The 21427-nt window shown below is 56.0% G+C and overlaps 2 protein-coding genes across 4 annotated transcripts; both read left to right on the top strand.

The window, feature by feature from the left end:
* The first annotated feature begins 696 nt into the window (after positions 1 to 696).
* On the top strand, positions 697 to 4687 carry AQP5 (aquaporin 5). 3 transcript variants are annotated; one of them, XM_072972829.1, is made up of 5 exons: positions 702 to 901; positions 1232 to 1720; positions 2791 to 2955; positions 3338 to 3421; positions 3984 to 4687. In XM_072972829.1, exons 2-5 carry the CDS (start codon positions 1358 to 1360, stop codon positions 4167 to 4169), a joined length of 798 nt encoding a protein of 265 aa, XP_072828930.1. In that variant the 5' UTR covers positions 702 to 901; positions 1232 to 1357; the 3' UTR covers positions 4170 to 4687. The 3 variants fall into 3 exon arrangements, with proteins under 3 accessions (XP_031538876.1, XP_072828930.1, XP_006203013.2); XM_031683016.2 differs by having other exon boundaries at positions 697 to 1720; positions 2791 to 2923; XM_006202951.4 differs by having other exon boundaries at positions 702 to 1720.
* A 6696-nt stretch (positions 4688 to 11383) lies between these two features.
* Positions 11384 to 15156, top strand: AQP6 (aquaporin 6). The gene is made up of 4 exons (XM_006202952.4): positions 11384 to 11930; positions 12686 to 12844; positions 13094 to 13174; positions 13835 to 15156. The coding sequence occupies exons 1-4, from the start codon at positions 11538 to 11540 to the stop codon at positions 14045 to 14047; spliced, it is 846 nt and encodes a 281-aa protein (XP_006203014.1). The 5' UTR covers positions 11384 to 11537; the 3' UTR covers positions 14048 to 15156.
* The last annotated feature ends 6271 nt before the right edge of the window (positions 15157 to 21427 follow it).

The following is a 21427-nucleotide window of genomic DNA, read 5'->3' as shown; positions in this document are numbered from 1 at the left end:
AGGGGTTGGGGAGGCCTGAGAAGGAGACTGAAATGAGAGAGGAAGAGAGAGAGAGAGAAAGAGAGGAAGAAGGGCAGGGAGACTGAAGAGAGAGACAAAAGACTGAAAAAGAGAGGCAGACAGGGTTTGGAGAAAGAGACTGAAGGAGAGAGGGGAGAGGCAGATTTCAAAAGGGAGAAAAAAATCAAGACTGAGTGAAGATTTGAAGGAAGCGGAGACTAAGGAGCAAGAGAAGGAAGACCTGAGATCCAGAGAGGGGAGTGGGCTCTGGCAGGAGGGCGGGAGAGACCAACACCGGCACGGGAAGTCGGAGTGCTCTTGCCCTCTCTCCGCGCCCCACACCGACCCCCAGGTCGTGGGGCCTCTTCCCTGACCCAAGACTAAACCGAATCCGGCATGTCCCCTCCAGTCCTATGAACCTCCTTCGGGGACTCGCTGGGATTCTCCAAGAAGGCTATTCTCCTGGAGAAGCAGGGACGGCTGCTGCGGAGGAGTGGGCGCCTCTCGGGGTCCACCGCCTCCTCCCAGGACTGCCCGGGGCTGCCCCGGCGTCGAGGACTGCCGAGCTGGGGGCAGGCTGGCACGGGGCCCACTTTCCCCAAAACGCCCCCGCCGCAAGCGGGGAGGCCTGCCAGTGCCCTGCCGGGAGAGGCCGACGACGGCCGGACCGCCCCGCACCGCCCTGCCCGGTCACCCGCCCCCGCCACCGGCCGGCAGGGAGCTGAGTGGAGGTGGCGCCTGTCCACAGGGAAGCACATCATTCCAGCCCTGCCGGGGGTGAGGTCGGGTCAGGATGCCCGGGTCGCAGGAGGAAAAGGAGGAGCTGGATCCAGGGCCCGAACAGAAGAAAAGGGAAGACCACTGCCGGAGATAAAGGCCCAGCGGAGGCAGCCGCCCAGAGGTCAGTAGGACGCGAGAGTCCAGACCCGGCCGAGTCTCCCGGGGCGCCCAGCAGAGACAGCGCAGAGGAGAGCGCGGGAGCCGCCCAGAGCGCACCATGCGCGGGTCCCAGGCCGCCGGGCCGAGCTACACCGCCGGCCGGGTCACGTGGCCCGAGCCGACGTGCCGCTGCCCGGGCGGAGGGGCGCGCTGGGTCCGGGTCAGCGGCGAGCCCGGGGCGGCCGCGAAGTTCCCTCTCTGCGAGCCGCGCTGGCCCCCGCGCGCGGGAGCCGCCCACTGCCCGCCCGCCTCGCCGAAGGACGCCCGCCCTCTATATAGCACGCCCCCGCAGGGCTCGAGCCAGGCCGCTTGCCGCGACGTGGGCGCCGGAGAGCACAGCGAGCCTGCGTGCCAGCCCCCCGCCCCCAGCGCCGCCGCCCCGACGGGTGTCCCCTGCTGCGGCCGCGAAGGCCAGACCATGAAGAAGGAGGTGTTCTCCTCTGCCTTCCTCAAGGCTGTGTTCGCCGAGTTCCTGGCTACCCTCATCTTCGTCTTCTGCGGCCTCGCCTCGGCCCTCTCGTGGCCGTCGGCGCTGCCCAGCGTCCTGCAAATCTCCGTGGCCTTTGGCCTGGCCATAGGCACCCTGGTCCAGGCCCTGGGCCCCGTGAGCGGTGCCCACATCAACCCTGCCATCACACTGGCCCTCCTAGTGGGCAACCAGATCTCCCTGCTCCGGGCTGTCTTCTACGTGGTGGCCCAGCTGGTGGGCGCCATTGCCGGGGCCGGCATCCTCTATGGGCTGGCACCAAGGAATGCCCGGGGCAATCTGGCCGTCAACTCGGTGAGTGCCCACGCGGCTGGGGGTGGGGCAGGGACCCTGGGGTGGGCTCCAGACCTGGCCCCCAAACCCCATCTCCAGAATGGGCGCCACAGAGTGGGCCACTGCACACTCGCCAGAAAGGCCATAGCCTTTCCTAAGGCCAGGAAGATGAATCTCCGATGTGGTGTGTGCTCCTCAGCCCACTGCTCTGGTTGATACCCACCTCTTCTGCCTGCTCCGCTCATGCTGCCCTATCCCAGCTTCTCTCCTGCTGCCCCTCTTTTCTTGCAGAAAATGTCTGTCTCTTCTCCTGTCTTACCTCTGAGTTCTTCCATCCTCTTGAGCGCCTCACTGCTCCCCTCAGGGGAGTGGTCTCATGGAACCATAGGTCTCTGATGGTTGTGATCCTGCCTTTAGTGACCACAGCCTCTCTGGGTCTCATTTTCTCATTCTCATTACATGGGAATGAGCATAACCCACCACAGCAGGAGCAGGGCGACTGCATTTAGAAACCATGATTGGGAACCCCCTAATGTGGTACCAGTGCCTATGGTCTCTGCTGAGTATTGGTTCCCACTCCTGACCCCCTAGTGCTTCCTCCTCCCGCTGCCCCAGATTCAGCACCCATGTCCCATGCAAACTGGGTTCATTAATCAAACACAGAGGAGGATTTTCTCAGCCATTGTCAAGCCGTGAGTCAGCCCCACCGGAGAGACGGGTTGAGGTTGGCACTGGCAGCGGATCAGGCACGGGCGGGAGGCGGGCTTGGGGGTGCGATAGGCAAACTGGGCAGCTGCCCGCAGGAGGGAGGGTAAATGCTAGCTTACAGGGGTTGGGGACTGGGCAGAACCAGTGACAGGCCTGTGTCCAGGAACAGCTCCCCTCACACTTGCCGTTGGGCCTGCGCTCCAAGCTTTGCTCCCACTGTGAAGTATGTAGTCTCTTCGGCAAATGATCTCCCTGATGTGACAGGGCTTGGCTTCCAGCAGCTTGGGCTCCGAGTGTCCCTGGAGATCAGAAGTCCCATCCACCCAACCTCTGGCCATAGAGCCAGCAGAAGGTGAGGTTCCTAACGCATGCTCCCTTTGCAGCTCAACAACAACATAACTACGGGCCAGGCCGTGGTGGTGGAGCTGATTCTGACCTTCCAGCTGGCACTCTGCATCTTCTCCTCCACCGACACCCGCCGCACCAGCCCTGTGGGATCCCCGGCCCTGTCCATTGGTCTGTCCGTTGTACTGGGCCACCTTGTGGGGGTGAGCAGTACTGCCACTTGGCCCCTCAGGGCAAATAATGGGCCCCTAGAGCAGCTCCTTCTGGACCGTGAGCCCCTCAGTTCAGGCCTGAAGTGGGGCTGCTGTACTCTGGCCCAGACTTGATCCCCTCAAACCTTCTCTAGTCTGAGGAAAGATGGAGTGAGTGGGAGTTGGCGTAGGGGCAGGAAACCAAGCCCAAGCTCAGGACAGAGAGGAGAGGAGGGGTGCGAAGGGACTTGTGGAGGGAGAGGTCACCAGTCTAGGAATTGGGAGATGAGTTGGAGACCTGGCTGAGCCCCTGATCTTCTGGTGGACCCTGGGAGAGTCCTGTGGGAGTGGACAAGCACAATGCCTTCCTCACCGCCTCCCTCTCTCTATCCAGATATACTTCACCGGCTGCTCCATGAATCCAGCCCGCTCTTTCGGTCCTGCAGTAATTATGAAGCGGTTCAGTCCCTCGCACTGGGTGAGTCTGGGTCCTCCCCTGGCCCCCTGGCAATAGGGACCTGGAGACCAGCCATGGCAGCTAACAGCTAATAGGACTTTCTGGATGCTGGAGCTTGGGGGTGGGCCCTGGGAGCAGTGGCTGGAGAGAGAAGGGGACATAGCAAGGGATGAGATGCAGCCAGAACAAGGGCAGGGGTAGGTTTACGTGGTAGGAGACCCTGGTTGTGGGGGTAGGGGCTTTGTGTGTCTGTTCTTCTAGGCGAGGGAAAGGGATCTGTCCTTCTGTGTTGATCTCTGAGGACTTTGTTTTTATCCTTCTGAGGGCAGGGTCTGTGTGTCTGTCATCTCTGATGTTTTATTTATCTGTCCCCATTGAGGATCTGGGTGTCTGTGGTCCATGTCCCTGTCATTGGGGAGTGGGATTTCAGTCTGTCTGTCCCTGAAGTGGGAAGAAGTCTTTCCTTCTGGAAGTCTGTATGTCCATCTCCTCCGAGAGCCCATGATTCTGTCCTCTGAAGGAGGGAGGGCTTGTTCTCTAAGGCCTGGGGCTCAGCCCCCTGACTCCGCGCTGTCTCCACCAGGTGTTCTGGGTGGGGCCCATCGTGGGGGCTATCCTGGCTGCCGTCCTCTACTTCTACCTGCTCTTCCCCAACCCCCTGAGCCTGACTGAGCGTGTGGCCATCGTCAAGGGCACGTATGAGCCCGAGGAGGACTGGGAGGAACATCAGGAGGAGCGGAAGAAGACCATGGAGCTGACTGCCCACTGACCAGCGTCACCCGGGGGCCAGCCTCTCAGCCCTGAATTGCAGGGGAAAAGGGAAAATATATGACAGCAAAGCTTCCTTTCCACATGGCTGGGTCCTCCGGGCTGGGGAGGAGGTGCTGACTCCCCAGGCTGCACGGTTAGAGTTGGGAGCAGAAATACATGACAGGACTCTTGGGGTGGGGGACGGGGTCTGGGGTCTGGTGGGAAGGGGTCTCTCTGGGACAAGGCAGTGAGATCAGAGCTCAGAGATCATGAATGCAGCGCCAAGCTAGCTGGCTGCCCCGGGGTTAGGGCAGGAAGGGGTGGCCAGTGGTCTGCATCCCCTCCCTTCCGCCACCCTCCTCAAGAGCCAGGGGAATCCCAGCCACTGTGTCTGCAGAGGCTGACCCTCCCCAGAGCTTTTTAGGAGGGAAGCAGACTGGTTCATTAAATGCTGTTTTATTTATTTCTGCTCAAGGATGCATGGGTAGGGCTGCTGGTGTTTGGGGTCGGGGCTTCCCAATAAACCACTGACATTCATGTTTGGCCTCATCGCTCCCCAGAAGCCTCCTCCTGGGACACTCTGGCTCATCACCTCTCCTCTTCATCACCCACACCCTCCTCCACAGTTTCCACAATCCTCTGTGAAGAGACAGGGAAGCTGAGGCTAGAAGAGGCTTAAAGAGCCATAGAGATGCGGTTGGGAGGAGAGAGAGAGAGACCAAAGGTAGAAGCCGAACTAGAGGTCAGGAAGGGGTGGTGGCCGCAGAGAAGGAAGGTTCTCAGCAAGTCGCCCTTCTGCTCACCCCTCCCTCCTCAGCTATGTCAAGTCCCTGCCACTTGAGGAGAACCTGGCACCAGTGCTAGGGTGTGCTGGGCAGGGTGGAGGAGAAGTGAACCGGCTAGCAGCCCCTTGAGATGCCAAGGAGTTGACCAGCCAAGTCTGTCATCAGGGAGGAGGCACAGCCCTGGACTCCCCTCTCTGCCCTGCTGTGTTCCAGAAACATGCCACGTTGGAGCCTGTGCTCAGAGGGAGAAGCCCCCTGCCCTCACCCCCACCCATAAGCCATTCCTGGCCCAACTCTTTTCAGGGGCTCCTCTCCCCCACCTCCACTGGCCAGGGTTCCCACCTTCTCTAGGCCTATAGCTCTGACCTCATGACCTGACTGCCCTCCTGCCACTGACCCTCCTTAGGAAACCTCTTTAAACCCGCTGAGCCTCTGTCTCTTAAGCTGTGAAGTCAGGATAAAAAAATGTTTCCCTCACAGGGTTGTTATGGGGTCAGATTAAAGTTGGGAGGGAGATTCCCAGGACTGCACTGCTCTCTGTGGGGAAGGGGGCAGACGGCAGCTCAGGACACATCAGACTTACAGAGTCTGGCTTGGAGGTCAAGTCTGGCTGTGCGATTCAGGGTAACATAAACTCTCTGAGTTTCCATGACCTCTTCTATAAAGTGGGGGTGCTTGTACCCACTTCATGGATTGTGGTGAGGATACAATAAGACAGTGGATGGAAGAGAAAAGCTTGTGCAAACATGGCCAGGTGCGCCAGAGCACAAGCTCAATTCGCTAGTTTGAGGGGAATCCAGCACGTACACATCTGGGACCTCAGCCACACCCCAGTTCTGGGACTCCCTCTCCTGAGAGTTTGAACTTGAGCTCCCCTTCTCCCTGGAGTGCGAGCCTCTCCATGTGGTTTTCATTTTTGTTTCAGAAGAGAAGGGGGCCAGTAGGGCCAGGAGATGGTCTGAGAAGGGGTGGGAGAAGCTATGGATGGTGGCTGGCAAGGGTCAGCCCCTCCGGGAGGGAGTGAGGAGGGGCAGACTCCCTAGAACTCCTGCAGACTTGAGTTCAGTGTCTGTAAATGGGAGCTGCAGCTGGCCCTGCCCTGTCCTGCCTGCTCACGGCTCTCTTACAGTTAACATCGAATGGCAGAACCTCAGGGCCCCAGTAAAGGATCAGTTCCCCCAGCCACTGCCTCCACCCCTGCCCCTACCCAAGAGCCTGGCGCAAGTGCCAGCTCTGACCAGCAGGGGGGGACCTCGTCCACCAAATCCACCGCTGCGGTGCTTCCTCTTCCCCAAGTCTCCAGTCTGGTCACCAGTCAGATGGGGCGTGGAGGGTGGGGAGACAAGGGGAGTCTCTCAGGAGTGGGCCCCCTGGGACACCAAGAAGCAGCTACCCCTACTCCACCCCACCCCTCTGTCTGGGAGTGGGTGCAGAAGAGAGGAGATCCTTTCCTCCTCTCCCCACTCCCCCCTCTGCCCAGGGGCTGCCAGTTTTCACCAGGTAGGAGAGTGGACAAGGTGACATGATAGATGGAGGAGAACTATGGATAAGGACAGAGAACAGACAGAGGGTTTGCTGTCTATATGGATGGACAGGAGGAGGAAGAGGGGTTGCTGGGAGGGTCAGCTCTCTCAGCCCCAATCTGAGCCTCAGCTTCCTCCTCCATCAGCTGTGGATGAGAGCATCAGAACTTCTCACCCTTCCACACACGACTCAGGTGAGGCACAGCCCTGACTGGAAGGCTAGCCTCTCCATCCAGCCCAGCAACTTGGTTCCTTTCTGGGACAGGCCCAAGGGGAGCATAATCCAATGAACGGTGGGTGTCTCGGGGACAGACTCTCAGGGTCGGGTGGGGCATCCAGTCCGAGGGAGGTACAGGCGGTCCGGAGGGCGAGGGTCCGCCTAGGGCTTGGGGCTGACCGGGTGCGGCGGTTGGGGCTGTTTGGCCAGCAGAGGGCGCCGCGCTCCCTGGTGTCGGATCCTCCCCGCGAGGCCCCGCTCTGGGCCGCAAAGACCTGCGCACACACGAGATCGCACTCGCCGAGCCCACTCTACACTGCCCTTAGGACAGACCCAGAGGGCTGCGTCTTCTCGGCATAGACTGCTCACTCCGCGTGTGTGCAGAGCCTCATCATTTGTCCCCCATTCTCTCTCCCGCGGCCCTGGGGACCAGACCTGGGTGTCTGGCTCCATGTGTTCCCAGAGAGGCACACGTATGTGTCACATCCAAGTACACACATGCTCAGTCCCCCTCTGACCCTCTGTTCCACTGAAGACAGAACTCCGGAAGAGCTTTGATCCTCCTGTAGGAGGCTTCCCCCCTCCCCCTCCGCCTGTGCCCAGAAGCTGCCAGTTTTCACCAGGTAGGAAGATGAGCATGGTGATGTGATGGAGAGATGGAGGAGGACTAGGGGTAAAGGCAGAGAGTAGACCAGGGGTTGGCTGTCTAGATGGATAGACAGGAGGAGGGGTTGCTGGGCGGATGGGCTCTCTCAGCCCCTTTCTGAGCCTCAGCTTCCTCTTTCCAGTTTTTTGTGGGGATGGGTGAGGGGGTGCAAGGGAAATTACCTTGAATCCTTCCCTTTCTGTCATGTTTCTATTGTCCCTTCTCTTCTCTCCCAGTTCCCTCCTCCTTCCCCTCCTTCTTGCTCACCTACCTTCTCCAAGCACCAAGAGAGGACCCCAGTCAGAGCTCACATTGCCCATCAAGTGTGGGGGCTCATACACACACACACACCTCCCCACAGACACCCACCCCAGTCATTTGAGGAGCCCGGAGACAGACCTCTGGGAGGTTAAGAGCACACAGCCGCCTGACAGGCAGCTGCAGACAGCCAGATGTGGGGCTTGACGAAAGCCCTCGGAGCATGAGTGACCTCAAAGCATGCCTCTAGGGCCCAGGACTGGCTGGGTCTGGGGACATGCTGGCTGGAGCAGGAGCAAGTCCTGGCCAATGTCCACTTGCCCTCAGGGACTGAACGGCCTTGTCCCAGGCGGGCCTCAGGAGGCTCTGTTCTAGGCCAGCTGGAGACAAGGGCCGGCCCTGCACTTGTCCTGGACCCTTCCCAGCCCAGCACAGTCCTCGCAGCTGTCTCACCAGAGTGCGTAGGGAGGTGGCAATCCTAATAACCAACATTTTCTGACTTGGAGACATTCTCCTGGGCGTCAGTACATTCACTCCTACCAACATATGGGGAGGTGGGAATTATCATCTCCACCATAAATGGCGAAACTGAGGTCACAGGCACCAAGCACTGGTCAGGGGTACAGAACACATGGCAGTGTTCAAGCGCTTTCGCTTTACTGTAAAACAATAAAATCAAAGTTTCTCAAAAGATAGGCATTAACTGCTATTTGGTGCCTGGTGTTCGGGTGCAGAAACTGAGCTAGGTAGGATGTAGGAACTGGTAAGTGTCTGTCCCCAGGCCCTCTATAGCTCTGTCTGAGGGCAAGGAAGGGGAGAGATGCCCTTGAGGTTCCCTGGGACAGCCGCTGGACAAGGAGTCCCCCTCACCGCCATGCCAGGGAGGAATGTCACCCACGCTGCCCCTACAGCCACATTCCTTCAATCTTGAGCATTTTCTGAAAGACTCCTTTAGAAAGCAAGCTTGGGAGTCTGCACTGGAACAGTGGAGGCACCGAAGAAACCAAAGCCAGAAGTAGCCACAGGCTTTACCCAAGACCAACTTCTCTACAAAGCTCGCCCCCACCCTACTGCTGGTGGGGAAAATCAGGGCTGGCTTCATAGAGGAGTCAAACTTGAGCAAAGTGTTGAAAGAGACGAAGAGGAAAGGCATTCCAAACCCATGGTCTCTCCACTACTCTGCCATTACCCAGGCATGTTATAAAGAAGCAGCCAGGAAAGGGAGAAGTGAAAACCATAGATGTGGCTGAGACCGGCCAAGAGAGGGCCCCAGTCCCTCAAAAGGAGCTGAGAGCACAAAGAGGGGTCCCGACTCAGACACAAGAGAAGGGCTGCCTCTTTTCAGGGCCAGAGGGAAGCTGGGGAGGGCATGGGGCAGCTGCTGGCGAGTTTGTGGCTGTAGGGGAGATGGGAAGAAGTCTTGCCTTCTGGTTTCACTTTCTAGGTGGGTCAGGAGGCAAGTTGATCTGCTGGAAGAAAGCCAGAGCAAGTAGGGTACTTGGAGAGAGTGGGAAGGTTTGAAGCAGGGCTTAGAAGAATGGGGAGGGAGCTGCCTGGGGGCGGTACAAAGATTGCTGGCCAGAGCTGTGACCCCTGCTGAGGCCAGAAACTAGGGACTTGTCATGGCAGCAGTCTGCACGGCTGGGTGAGTTTCTCCAGCAACGCTCAGCAGTGCTGACAGGAGTAGAAGAGTATGGAAGAGAATGAGGATGGAGAGATGGGGGGGATGTTTGGTGCAGAGAATAGGGAGCTGGGACGGAGGGCACTGAGGTGAGATGCCAGGGGATCTGGCTGGAATGGGTAGAGTGAAGCCAGGATGGCTGGGCAAACAGAAAGGGGAGAGGGGAGAGACTGGGGGAGGGATGTGACTGGGACTGAGATGGGAGACGGGCAGAGATGGACAAGATGGACAGAGCCTGTGATCAGAGTTGGGACGTTTCACTTGAAGATTTCAGAAGACCCAGTCCCAGGTGAGGACAGGTATAAGGCTGCAAGAATAGCCAGCTGAAATGTGGCAGATATGAAAGTCACCTGCCTCCAGGAGGTCAAGAAGCTTTTATTCACTCATTCATTCAACAAATATTTACGGAGCACCTACTACAGAAGTGAGCCAGTCCTTGTGTGAGGTGTTACATGTAGGGATGAGCAAAACTTGGTCCTACCCACAAAGGGGTCACCACCTCACTGGGGAGACTAACACCATGGCAGCACCCAATGGTGGCCAGGTGTAGGGGGAGCACACAGAAGGGCCCTCACCCAGGAAAGGGGGAGGTAACATCAAAGCTGAGCCTTAGGAATAGACTAGGACTTACCCAAGCAAAGGACGTGAGAAGGGCTCTCCAGGGAGAGGAGAGAGCACCCTCCAGGGGGTGGCAAGCATGGAGTGTTCCAAAACCACTGGCCATTTGATGAGGCCAGAGGGTAAAGGACAAGGCAAGAAGCGGGGAGATGGGAGGTAGGAGGGGCAGGAACCCAGAGGACCTTGTAGGCCAGGCACAGAGCTCACAGAAGGAACTGGAGGCTTTAAAGGGATTTCAGCAGGGAGCAGCAGGATCAGATTTGCATTTTAGAAAGATCACTCGGGCTGCAGTGTGGATAATTGATTGGAGCCAAGCGAGGGAGGAGACAGAGAAAATGGTTACAGGCTGCAGGGCAGCAGGGGTGGCAAGAAGAGGGCACAGTCAAGAAATATTTAGGATTCAAAATCAGTAGGACTGGATGCCTTCACTGGACAGGGGCAGGAGGCAAGGTCAGGGAGGCTACCCAGGTGCCATCTACCGAGCCGGGGACAACAGGAGTGACTTTGGCGGGCACAAGGAGAGATGAGGATCTCAATGTGAGACGAGTCACATCTGGGAGCCTGAGGACACCAGGGGACATGCACTGGTCAGGGGGGTATGGCCAGGGGTGAGGTCTGGGCACCCAGATATGGTTAAGAAGTGAAGACTGTATTAACTGTTAGGCAGGTTCTTCTTAGGGAGGGAACACTTTTGTTTCAGAAAAAACCTTGACATGTTGCTGGGGGTTAAAGGGCAGAGCCTAGGGTGTGGGTAGCCTTAGGGCCAGCATAGCCACAAAAATGGTTAAGTTGCCCTGAGAAGGAGGAGAGCAGAGATGTAAGGGGGAAGTGCTGATTTGGGGTGGAGGGTGGGCTGGGGAGGCAGAAAGAGGCAGGAGAAGTGTGAAGGGCTGGCAGAAACTCCTGGCTGACAGGCAGCAGGGGTGCCCACTGTCACCAATTAACTGTAGAATTAGACCCCGCTCCATCTGCCCACTCTGCACCCCTACAGGCTCATATCCTCAGTAAAGGTGACTCTGTTCACATCTGCCTCCAGTGAGTGGGGTTTTAGGTGGGAATGAAGGGTGAGAGCTTCTTTCACAGCTAGCTTTATGGGGCACCCAATAGCGTGAGCCCATTTGGAAGCCAAGCCTGCAGGCCGATGGGGCCAGAACAGGAGCCCCGGGGAATGCACGGGGCCCTCTGAAGCAGGCCCTGGTCTTGGGGAGCTGGGTGATCTTGCTCTGTCTAAGCAGACACCAGGGATGGGAGCGCCCTGGAATCCCATGCCCACCCACGGCCCTCAGGCTGGGCCTCTGCCTGCAGCAGTTAGGCTTGTCCAGATTGGAAAACTCCTGGAAGTTTCCAGCTCAATGCCCGGGGATGGCCCCCCTCCTCTGGCTGTCAGGTGAGCTTAGGGTGGAGCAGACATGTGAGCACCACCCCTCATGCCACCCCCTCACCTCCCACACACCCAGACACACAAAACCCTGTCAGCCCAGTTCCTGCCAGTCTGACCAGCACAGACAGCCCTTGTGGTGGCAGCCTGGTGGAGGAGCTGCTGGCCGGGGCCAGAGCAGCCCAGAGACAAGAGACCAGAGGACACAGAGGGTATCAGAGGCAAGAGAGAAAGAGGCCCCAGGAGCAAAGGAGGCAACAGCCAGCCAGGACCTGGACGCAATGGAGTCAGGCAGGTGCAGCCTGGCCAGGATGCTGGTGTGCCGGCTCTGGACCACCGTCAGCAAGGCCTTGTTTGCTGAGTTCCTGGCCACAGGGCTGTATGTGTTCTTTGGTGTGGGCTCAGCTCTGAGGTGGCCCTTGGGGCTTCCCTCTGTGCTACAGATTGCCATCACCTTCAACCTGGCCACGGCCATGGTCGTGCAGGTCACCTGGAAGGCCAGCGGGGCCCATGTCAACCCCGCCGTGACGCTGGCCTTCCTCGTGGGCTCCCAGATCTCCCTGCCCCGTGCTGTGGCCTATGTGGCTGCTCAGCTGGCGGGGGCCACAGTGGGGGCTGCTCTGCTTTACGGAGTCACGCCTGGGGAAGCCCGAGAGACCCTTGGGGTCAACGTGGTAGGTGCAGGGAGGGGCGCTGGGCAGGGCCAGGATTGGGGGGTACAGGGAGATAACAGAGCATGCGACCCACACCTGCTTTGGGTTGGGCCCTGGGCCCTGGGGAATGACTGTGGCCTTAGTGTAGGCAGAGCAGAAATGGGATTATGTTGCAAGGAACAGTGGGAGCAAGAAGAAGCCACACTAAGGTGCAGGAGTCAGAGAGGACCAGGCATTTAAGTGTCGGGATAGCACGGAGAGGTGGGGCTGTGTGTAGCAGCAGGGGACCCTGCAAGCACTGTACCTCCCGAGGTCCACCTAGTGTCCCTCGCTCCTCTGTTTTCTCACGGTCCTCCCTCTCTAGCACCCTGAGGCCTGCCTAACTCCCCTAGATTCCTCTAATCATCTGTGTTCTACCTACTTCCCCAAGTCCCCACCTTCCACTCCTACCCACAGTGCCTCCCAGTCAGCCTGTTAATGTGCATCACAGCTTCTCCAGCCTTCTCTTTCCCACCAGTCCTGAGCACCCCCTACCCCCTAAACTACTGGCCCCAACCACCCCATGTAGCTGGAAGAGTGACACTCACTTCTGCAGGGACCAAGTGTTCGGGGCTGACCTGAACCCTACCACACAGCTCTCCCCAAACCATTAGCTCCCTAAGTCCTGGGACTGATGGTGGTGAAGTGTCACACTCCTTAATAGTGAAGAAATGAGGCCCAGGGGGTCCCCATCCCTAGGCAGAGCCCACTGGCTGGAGCATAACCCCCTCACACAGGTCCGGAACAGCGTCTCAACTAGCCAGGCGGTGGCAGTGGAGCTGGTTCTGACCCTGCAGCTTGTGCTCTGTGTCTTCGCTTCCACCGACAGCCGTCAGACCTCAGCATCCCCGGCCGCCATAATTGGGGCCTCTGTGGCGGTGGGCCACCTCATTGGGGTAAGGGGCAAAGGGGACACTGTGTACATGCATCCACTTGTCCCTCCCTGGGGAGGCTGCAGGGGCCCTAAAGGTCAGGAAGTGTCCCTCCCTGAGCCCTTCATGCCTTGGGGTCAAGGCTTGTGCCTCACACTCCAGGCCCAGGATAGGGTGCTGCAGGGACCGGGGCTCTGAGCCAGGGCAGAGGGGACTGTCCTCTCCCAGGCCTGACTTCAGCCTCCTCACACCCTGACATGCACTCACTCCCAGATCTACTTCACCGGCTGCTCCATGAACCCAGCCCGCTCCTTTGGCCCTGCCATCATCGTCGGGAAGTTCACAGTCCACTGGGTAAGACCCTCTGCCGGCAGCCAGGTGGGGGGAGAGGGCCCCGGTGGCAATAGGGACTTTCACCAGCAAGGAGGCCACAGACACTTGGGGTGACAAGTCTCCCTGCCACAGACCATCCTGACCCCCAGTGGAGGTTTCCCTAAGCTCAGAAGACCAGGGCCAGAATCCTGGCTTGTACTTCCTTCCTTTCCAGCTTCAGAAGTCCAGGGTACCCAGTGGACTGGCAAGAAATAGGCCAGGGCAAGAGCTGCAGCCTTGGCCCAGCCCTCAAGTCCTGGCTGTTTCCTTATTCACTTCCTCCAGCTGGACCCATTTCCAAACTTGGATAAAGAAAAAGACAAACAGAAATAGACACACACACACCAGCAGAGACAGGAACAGCACTAACCAGGCTCCAGGCCGGAACAGGGGAGGCCAGAGGAGGGAGGCAGAGGGTGGTGGGAAGCCTGGGCCGGCCCCGTGGGAAGCTAGATCCCTTCACAGGCGGGGACTCAGGGTGGAGGGGGGGGGGCAGGACTCGTGCTTCTCGAACTTGCTGCCTTGTAGACAGCTCGAGGGTTCCTGGGAGACCAAGTCAATACTGAGGAAGCAAGTGGGGTCCCAAAGTCGCCCTCTGGTCCTGATGGCTCACAAGCAGGATGCCCATTTCTGCCTCTTCAGATCTTCTGGGTGGGACCCCTGACGGGGGCTGTCCTGGCTTCGCTGATCTACAACTTTATCCTGTTCCCTGACACCAAGACCCTGGCCCAGCGACTGGCCATCCTCACAGGCACTGCAGAGGTGGAGAAGGTGGAAGGGGTGGAACCCCAAAAGAAAGAATCCCAGTCCAGCTCAGGGGACATGGAAATGGAGAGTGTATGTCAGGTGGCATAGAGCTTGGCCCCCGCCCTCAAGCTTCCGAAAAGAGCCCTGAAAGTGGGCAGCATGCTTTGTAGGACCAGACTTCAGGTTTTCCCGGGGGAAGGGGGCTTGCAAGGTTGGGTAGGGAAGTTTGGCCTCTTGTCTTAACAGGGTAGGTAGGGATCACTGACATTACAATTCTAGATGGAATTTGGGAAGCAAATCTGTTCAGTTTTCACCTCCTCCACCTCTTTTAATGGGACAGAGCAGAGGGAGGCCTGGGAATTCCTGGTTGCCCTCCCTTTCTCATCTGTCTGGACCCCAGTGGGGTTCCTGGGCCTCCAGATCCCCAAGTCTTGGGGAAAAGGCAATTTGAGCCCAGACAGCCAATCTGCTTAGAGACTGAGGGTTACAGGGGCCTCAGGGAACCCCAACTTCTCACCCCACCCTTGGGGAGGAGGACCCAGACTTCCCAGAAGAGTCGGGCCCTGGGACCACCTCTGAGCTCCCCAGAGGGATGTGGTTTGGGGGCTGCGGCTCCCTGCTCAGGCTGGGGCCTTTCTGAGGCCAGAGATTGCCCTCCCGGTAGATCTTCATTCCTTACTCCTCCAAATGCTCAGCAGAGAGCCCCTCCCTCTGAAAGGGCTGACAGGGAGAGGAAACTTCTCCAGGGCTGGTGGGGGGCCAGGGCTTAGGCAAGGGAGGTTGAGGCCAGATAGCCCCTTCCCAGGGCTTGCTCTTCCCAGGAGTTCGCCTGACTTCCACTCTACAGCCCTATTCACAGGAACAGTCCTAAGAGGGGGAAGGCCCCATCCCAGCCCTCATTCTCATCCGCAGCCTCATTTTCAGTTCTGCTGGCATCCCCTAAAAGCTGTTGAATAAGTCCCAAGGATGGGAGGAACTCGGGAATGACCCAGGAAACCAAGATTTGCAATTCAGGGCCTCTGAAAGACCACTGGAGTCTCATCTGGTTTGTTAATAGTTACAAGCTGCTGTAAACCTACTCTACCCATGACTTGGGGTCCTGTTTAGATCTCAGCTTCCCCAGCTATAAAATGGGCACAGCTTTCCCCTAGAGATGGATGTTAAAATGAACAAGAGATTGGAAAATGGTTTTGGAAGTTAAAATGCAGGAAAAACAAACCCAATAAATGATGATTATTGTTGCTGTTACTGTAATTATCAGGTCTGAACACAACTGTTGTTGGTAATGGGAGGGAGGAGGGAAGAAGGGAGAGGGAGATGATTGAGAGGGAGGGAAGAGAGAGTAGGTTTTTCTCATTTCATCTGCTCCACTTACCAGGGGCCCTGCCTCCCACCCTTCTGGGCATACTGACCTGGGAGCTTTGTGGGTGTGTGTAGTGGGGGTCGGCTTGAGGTTGGGGAAGGGCCCTGGAATGAAGAGATGAGCCAATAAGTCAGTTCTCATCTCTATGGTGCCCATCACTATGGTACCCTGAGATACAGCAATCAAATGCATAAAAAAGATAGATCCTTTTCCATGATGTCTCCAAAGGGGTGGGGTTAGGGGAGGGGCTGCCAGAGCCTCCCAAGGCAGAGCAATAGGGCCGAGCCTGTGACAGTGCAGTAGCTGAGTGCTCATGGCCACGGCAGCCGTGTTCTGTAATATCGTCAGTGCCGAGTACTACTCACATCTCTCCAAGCTGGGCCCCACTCATCCATCTCATCCATCTCCACAGTCTCTCAGAGCCCAAGGCTTCTTGTGCCCTTTTATGAGCAGGGACAGATGGGTGTGTGTGTGTGTGTGTGTGTGTGTGTGTGATGTGACTGACTTGCTAAAGGTCACCCAGCTCAGTACGACAGCCCCCCCAAGGTCTCCCCAGCTCCCAGCTTAGAATTTTCCAAAATAGAGCTCCAGGGGGGCTTACACAAGCTGCAGCCAGAGGAAGGAAGGAAGCAGGAACTAGAAGGTTGAAGAGGGCAGCGGGGTGGAGCTCCTGCAGTAGGCTCTTAAGCTCCTAGACAAATTATCTCCACATCCTCGGAGCCAAGCACGCAGTGGGTGCTCAATAAAAGTTTGATGAATGAATGACTGAGGCTGGGTGGCTGGGGAGGGAGGGGAGGTGGTAATTGATCAAGAGAACTCAGGAGTCACAGCTCCAAATGCGCCGAGATGACGGCAGCTGAGAAGCCTAAGCTTGCAGGGCGTAAGCTGGAAGAGGATGCACAGCCACACGTGAGCCCCCTCCCCTACTTCAGAGCAGACTGTGTAACCTCTGTCCCAGGAGGAACTTACGGGCCTAGAGGGTAAGGGTGACTGCCGGGAGAGAAAGCTGGGGGGCTATTTCCACAAATAGTTCTTTAAAGCTGTGCTCTGTCAGAATGGACTAGAGCAAGAGGAGACAAGCTTCATGAGAAGTGAGGAACTAGGTTAGAATCTGAAGAGCATCCAAAGTTAGACACAGAAATGAGTAACCAAAGGTTAGTTTCTCCTTCTCTAGAGCCCTTTAATAGGACAGCCGGCCATCTGTTTGGATGTGGGAAGGGCTGGTCTTGAGGGAGCCAAATCTCAGCGGTTCCAGCCAGGGGCTTTGCTTCACAGGCACCACCTCTGAGCCTGGATGGGAGCCGGAGCACGGGGAGGACAAAGACCCCACCAGGCAGACCCTTGCTGTGCTCTCCCTTCCTCCCTTTTGTCAGGGGAAGTTTTTAATTAATGGTGTGTAATCTGATCTGGCCCTTCTCCCTGCTGAGTGCTGCCTTCAATCAGCAGAGCCATCTGCAATTGCAATTCATAATTCTCCAGAAAGGGAGGGGGGGCCTGGGACGGATGCCTTGGTGATTAATACAATTAGCCTTTTATGTTGATGATTGTCTTAGCAGGAGCAGATGATGTGCGGAGCCTAGGCTGTCACTTCCCCATTGGCTGGCAGCAAGCCCCTCTCCGCTCCCCACCCCCACTGCCACCACCGGGTGTAAAGAGGTCGGGTCTAATCTGGGAACACACTGTGCAGGGGGTACCCCACAAAGAGGTCAGGCTCTGGGACACATTTGGGCTCCTCGGACTGAGAGGAGAGAAGCAAAACCACCATCCAGAATCTTTCACTTTCCCAAGAAAATCACTGTGACCTAAAGGAGTCTGTGCACCAAAGTTTAAAAATAAAAAAGACCATGTGAAAATAGAATAGGAGTTCAAAGAGTTTAAGTACAGGCTCAGGCACTTAAAGCTGCATGAACTTGAGTAAGTTACTTCAGGATCCTGAGCCTCACTTTCTTCATCAGGAAAATGGGTTCTGCTCATAAAGGGCTGGAAGAGCCCATGGGGCATGTGTTCAGCATCACACCTGACACACAGATCTAATCGGTGGTGGTTTTCACCATCATCCTGGGAGAATGTCATGCTCTCTGCCAATGAGCTTGGCTATTGCCCCTGCAGTTTCTAACAGGGCCAGGCTATTTCTAAAGAATTTGGGTGCGATTCAATGAGGCTAAGGAGGCTGGGTGGGTGGGTATAAAGGGGTGAAATGAGCTGGGCTTTGAGCGTCTGGAATCTCATCTGAAAGTCAACAAAAGGGGAGCAGCCACCGGAGCTGAGGGCTTAAGAGGTGGCATAGATCAGAATCTGGGCCTCTGATCTATAATGAAGTCAAGTGATCTGGAACAAGCTGATTGAGATTTTGATGGGAGACTCCACTGGGTCAGGAGAGGGGCTCACCTCAGCCCCTCTGGGCCCACAGCGTTGTTCTCCATGACCTGGAACAGTGTGCAATGAGAGCCTATTGTGAGACATTAACCTACAGTCACCTACAGTCAAAGCCAGGCCCCTGTAATGTCGGGTGGGGGGTTGGGGGGAGACAGGGAGGGATGGAGGGAGGGAGGGACGGAGGGAAGAAGTTAGGGCTAATCAAGATGAAGCATCCGGCCAAGCAGCAGCCACTCGGGCAGTTGGGGCAGGGGGTCTGCACAGCCACGATCTGTAATCACTTCTCAGGGGGAAGCAGCTACACCGAGGTGCAGTCACGTATTTAGCAAAAGCTGCAGAAGGAGGGCATGTTTAGTGAAGGGGGTTTAGGGGAATGGGGAGCCCAATGGCACTAATTAATAGGCTGCAGTTAATGGACAGAAAAGGAGAGGATGAAAAATTTTCAGAGCTTCAATTAAGTCAGATAAAGGGGCAGTTTTTGCCAGAGGTGGGGGTGGAGAAGGCTAGAGACAGAGGCAGGGACCAACCACTCCCCTGCACCCCCATGGACAGACAGAACAAAGGCCCAGCCCTGGGTCAGAGGAGGGACCAGGACAGCAGACCAGGACAGTGTCTGGTTACGGAACACCAGCCTAGAGATGCTCCCTCAGCCCAGATTACACTTCAGGGCCTCTTTCGCTGCTGGGTTCACCCTGAGACCTAGCTTTTAAGTCATCACCCCTGAGGCTCTCTGAAGCCTCCAGCTCCCTCCCTCCTCTGAGCTCCCACAGCAGTCTGCACCCACCTCCACCCTGGCACTGAACACCTCTCTCTAAAGCAGGAAGACTTTCTTAAGATTATATTTTCAGTCTTGTCTTAGGGCAGCAGGTTCCTTAACTTGACCATCTGTCCCTTTTCTGATCCGTGCCTATACCATGGCCTTCCAGTTTCAGGGGAGGAAAGACCTCTGGTATTCTGGATTTGGTGAGCAAACTGGACAAAGGATTGCAATCAACACCCCAACTCCCTGCACGGATTATCTCTGTGTTAAAGCACCCCGAATGTTTCAGTACTGCACTGTGATCTCAGAGCTCTGCCAGGATGTACCATTATTTTGGTTATAGCCTCACTGATTCGCAGTGGCTTCATTCCCCCTTCCCTGACCCAGGGGTCACATGTAATGGCCCTGGGGGGTCATGACTGGGACACATTTCGATCCTCTCCTACATGTTGCTCATGTGCTTCTTCATGTCAGGTGTCCTGGGGCTGAGCCTCGCTCCTCCCATGCTGCGGCTTCCCTCAGACCTGGGGAAACTCCTTGTTTTAATCTCTGATCACAGCTAAGTAGCAGGTTCCCTGGCCTCCAGGTCTGGTCTAGCCAACAGCCTATCTTCCTCGTTAATGAACAGCTAACATTTCTAACCCAAATAATGTTGATAACAAGATGCACCACTATTTTACAAGCCACAGAGAAAGAAAAACACTGCATTATATGGCACTGATGATAAGATATCCCAATTCTCAGAGATATGAAATATTTTTAAGTACATCTTACACTCAAGAAAATAATCATTTCTCCTTTGAATCTTGGCTCTTTAAAGCAGATTTGAAAGAAAAGGGGAATGAAAGGCGAAAGTGGGGACCATGTGGGAAGGTCACAAGTCTGCTCCTTCCTCTAAAGGGGACGGATACCACTGCCCTCATATGCACTCAACTCCTCTGCATGTCTGCTGCTATTTCAGCTTTTAAATACCCAGGCTGCCCCTCACGGCGAACATCTCTCCTTCAGTGCCAGGGAGTCCAGGAGAATCCCACTTTTTCCACAGAGGCAAAACAAAACACAAACCCTGCCAAAGCCAGGGCCACCGTTTTTGAGGAGATACTCGTCTAGCACTCCAATGCCATTTATCCAACCACTTCCCACCCTACTGGGTTATCTTCCGCAGAGCCCCCAGGCCAATGCCATGAGGAGATGCTGAGATTAGCCATTTCCTCCTAATCGGGCTAAAACAGCGCTGCTGTTAAGCTGCTGACTGCAGGCAGTTCCCGTTAAAGCAAAGCAGCTGGAAAGGGCTTAGCCCTTTAATGCCAGCAGCTGTATCTCCACAGTGCGGCTGCTCGGCTGAGGGGCTGGACTCTGTCCAGCAGCATCAGGCTTTTGGCCCCAGTCAATGTATATTAACCTAGGAGGGGAGGGCAGCCCGCGCCCTGGGAGGAGGGAGGTGGTTCACGTAAGCACCTTCACCCCCGGGGTTTGCTTTCCAATAAGGAAGAAAATCCCAGCCCCTTCGTATTTCTCACTCGACTAAAATCTGGACAAACTGCTATCATCTCACAAGGCGGAAAGAGCTTTCTCTGTAGCAGGAATGACTCCATTTAAAAAACTCACCTAAGGACAGATCCACTTGTTGGTTCTGACAGCAAGACTTTAGGTCACTAACCACACAGACTCATTCCCCTTTGGACTGATTTTTTCTCTGAGGCCTAAAGTATTCTTCTGATCCCAGGTGTGCACACGTATGGACACAACAGACGGGCTACCTCTTCCTGGAGAGCACTGGGCCCTGGGATTGATGAGGGAGAAAGCTGAACAGCCCTCAGAAAGCCCTGGCACAGAGCGGGCTGCTGAAGAGAGATCACTCGAAGACTTCTTTCTCAAAGCCAGATGGTGAACATGAGACGGGGCGAGAGCTAATGCCACTCAGGGGAAAAGCCAATAAGCTAATCCGCTGACATGTCTCTAAAAGCAGGCTGATGGCTTTGGCTCAGAGACTGGCCGGTTCCTGGCTCTGAGCTTCAGAGCACACAAGACGTACATGGGTGGTCTGAGAAAAGCCTCCCACCAGGAGCAACCTTAAGCTCATCTGCCACCAGCTCATCCTCCCCCTTCCACACAGAGCACAGCCCTGGGCCACCAAGCCCAGGTCCTCCATCGTCCCTGACAACAATCCCAACATTAAGACGTTCTCCTTTCCCAGTGCTTTTCCTAGCAGCCTGGGCCTTCCTGCTCTTACTGGGTCGTCTGTTGAGAGTACAGAAGCACATTCATTTTTAAGTGTACTTTAAATTCTTAAATACTGAGTGGAATCATTTACACTTAATAATAATATATCAATAGGCCCCACGATGCTGAAGAAGACTGAAGTCGCAAGCACCACAGCTGACCTCCAGAGCAGGAGCTGCAATCTCCAGGTTCTAATCCCAGCTCAACTATACATTAGTTTGTGAGAATTTGAGCCAAATCACTTCTGAATCTGTCGATTGGGATCACATCCCCCATCCGGGCCACCGCACGTGGGTGTGGTGAGATCTAGTAAGATGATAAATGAAAGCACCCTGACAAGGGCTCTATTAGAAATCTAAATATCCATTTACATGTGTCTGAGCCTAACACACAGATGGTGTCCAACTGTGTGAGATGTGAGAGCAATGCTGTATAAAAACAGTGCAACTAAATGAAGCCTGGCAAGAGTTAGAAGGAGAAGGTAGACGAGAGGAAAAATTCCTGCTTCCAACTCCGAGTCCCTAAAAAGTGGCCTCCTTTCCCATCCCACACTACTGCAGAGGACAAGGCTCCCACACACTGCAAGGTTATTCCTGGTGACGTCAAGCTGTCTTCGGCCTGACTTCGTGAATAGAAACCATCAACAAATATAGACTCTGAAAATCAGAGTCTAATAAATTACACAAGTTAAGGACCTCCTGGCCTGGGGCCTTCTCTTATTTACAAAATATACCAGCTATAGGGAGCAATTTTTTTTTTAAATTAC

This window comes from Vicugna pacos, chromosome 12, assembly GCF_048564905.1.
Source record: "Vicugna pacos chromosome 12, VicPac4, whole genome shotgun sequence".
NCBI classification, from domain to species: Eukaryota; Metazoa; Chordata; class Mammalia; order Artiodactyla; family Camelidae; genus Vicugna; species Vicugna pacos.
This window is presented reverse-complemented; position numbering and strand designations above follow the sequence as displayed.

Excerpts from the sequence above, each read along its gene's own strand:
- AQP5 (XM_006202951.4), top strand. The coding sequence starts at position 998 with ATGCGCGGGTCCCAGGCCGCCGGGCCGAGCTACACCGCCGGCCGGGTC. Across the intron at positions 2,956-3,337 it reads TACTGGGCCACCTTGTGGGG|ATATACTTCACCGGCTGCTC; the intron begins GTGAGCAGTACT and ends CTCTCTATCCAG. Across the intron at positions 3,422-3,983 it reads GGTTCAGTCCCTCGCACTGG|GTGTTCTGGGTGGGGCCCAT; the intron begins GTGAGTCTGGGT and ends TGTCTCCACCAG.
- AQP6 (XM_006202952.4), top strand. The coding sequence starts at position 11,538 with ATGGAGTCAGGCAGGTGCAGCCTGGCCAGGATGCTGGTGTGCCGGCTC. Across the intron at positions 11,931-12,685 it reads AGACCCTTGGGGTCAACGTG|GTCCGGAACAGCGTCTCAAC; the intron begins GTAGGTGCAGGG and ends CCCCTCACACAG. Across the intron at positions 12,845-13,093 it reads CGGTGGGCCACCTCATTGGG|ATCTACTTCACCGGCTGCTC; the intron begins GTAAGGGGCAAA and ends ACTCACTCCCAG.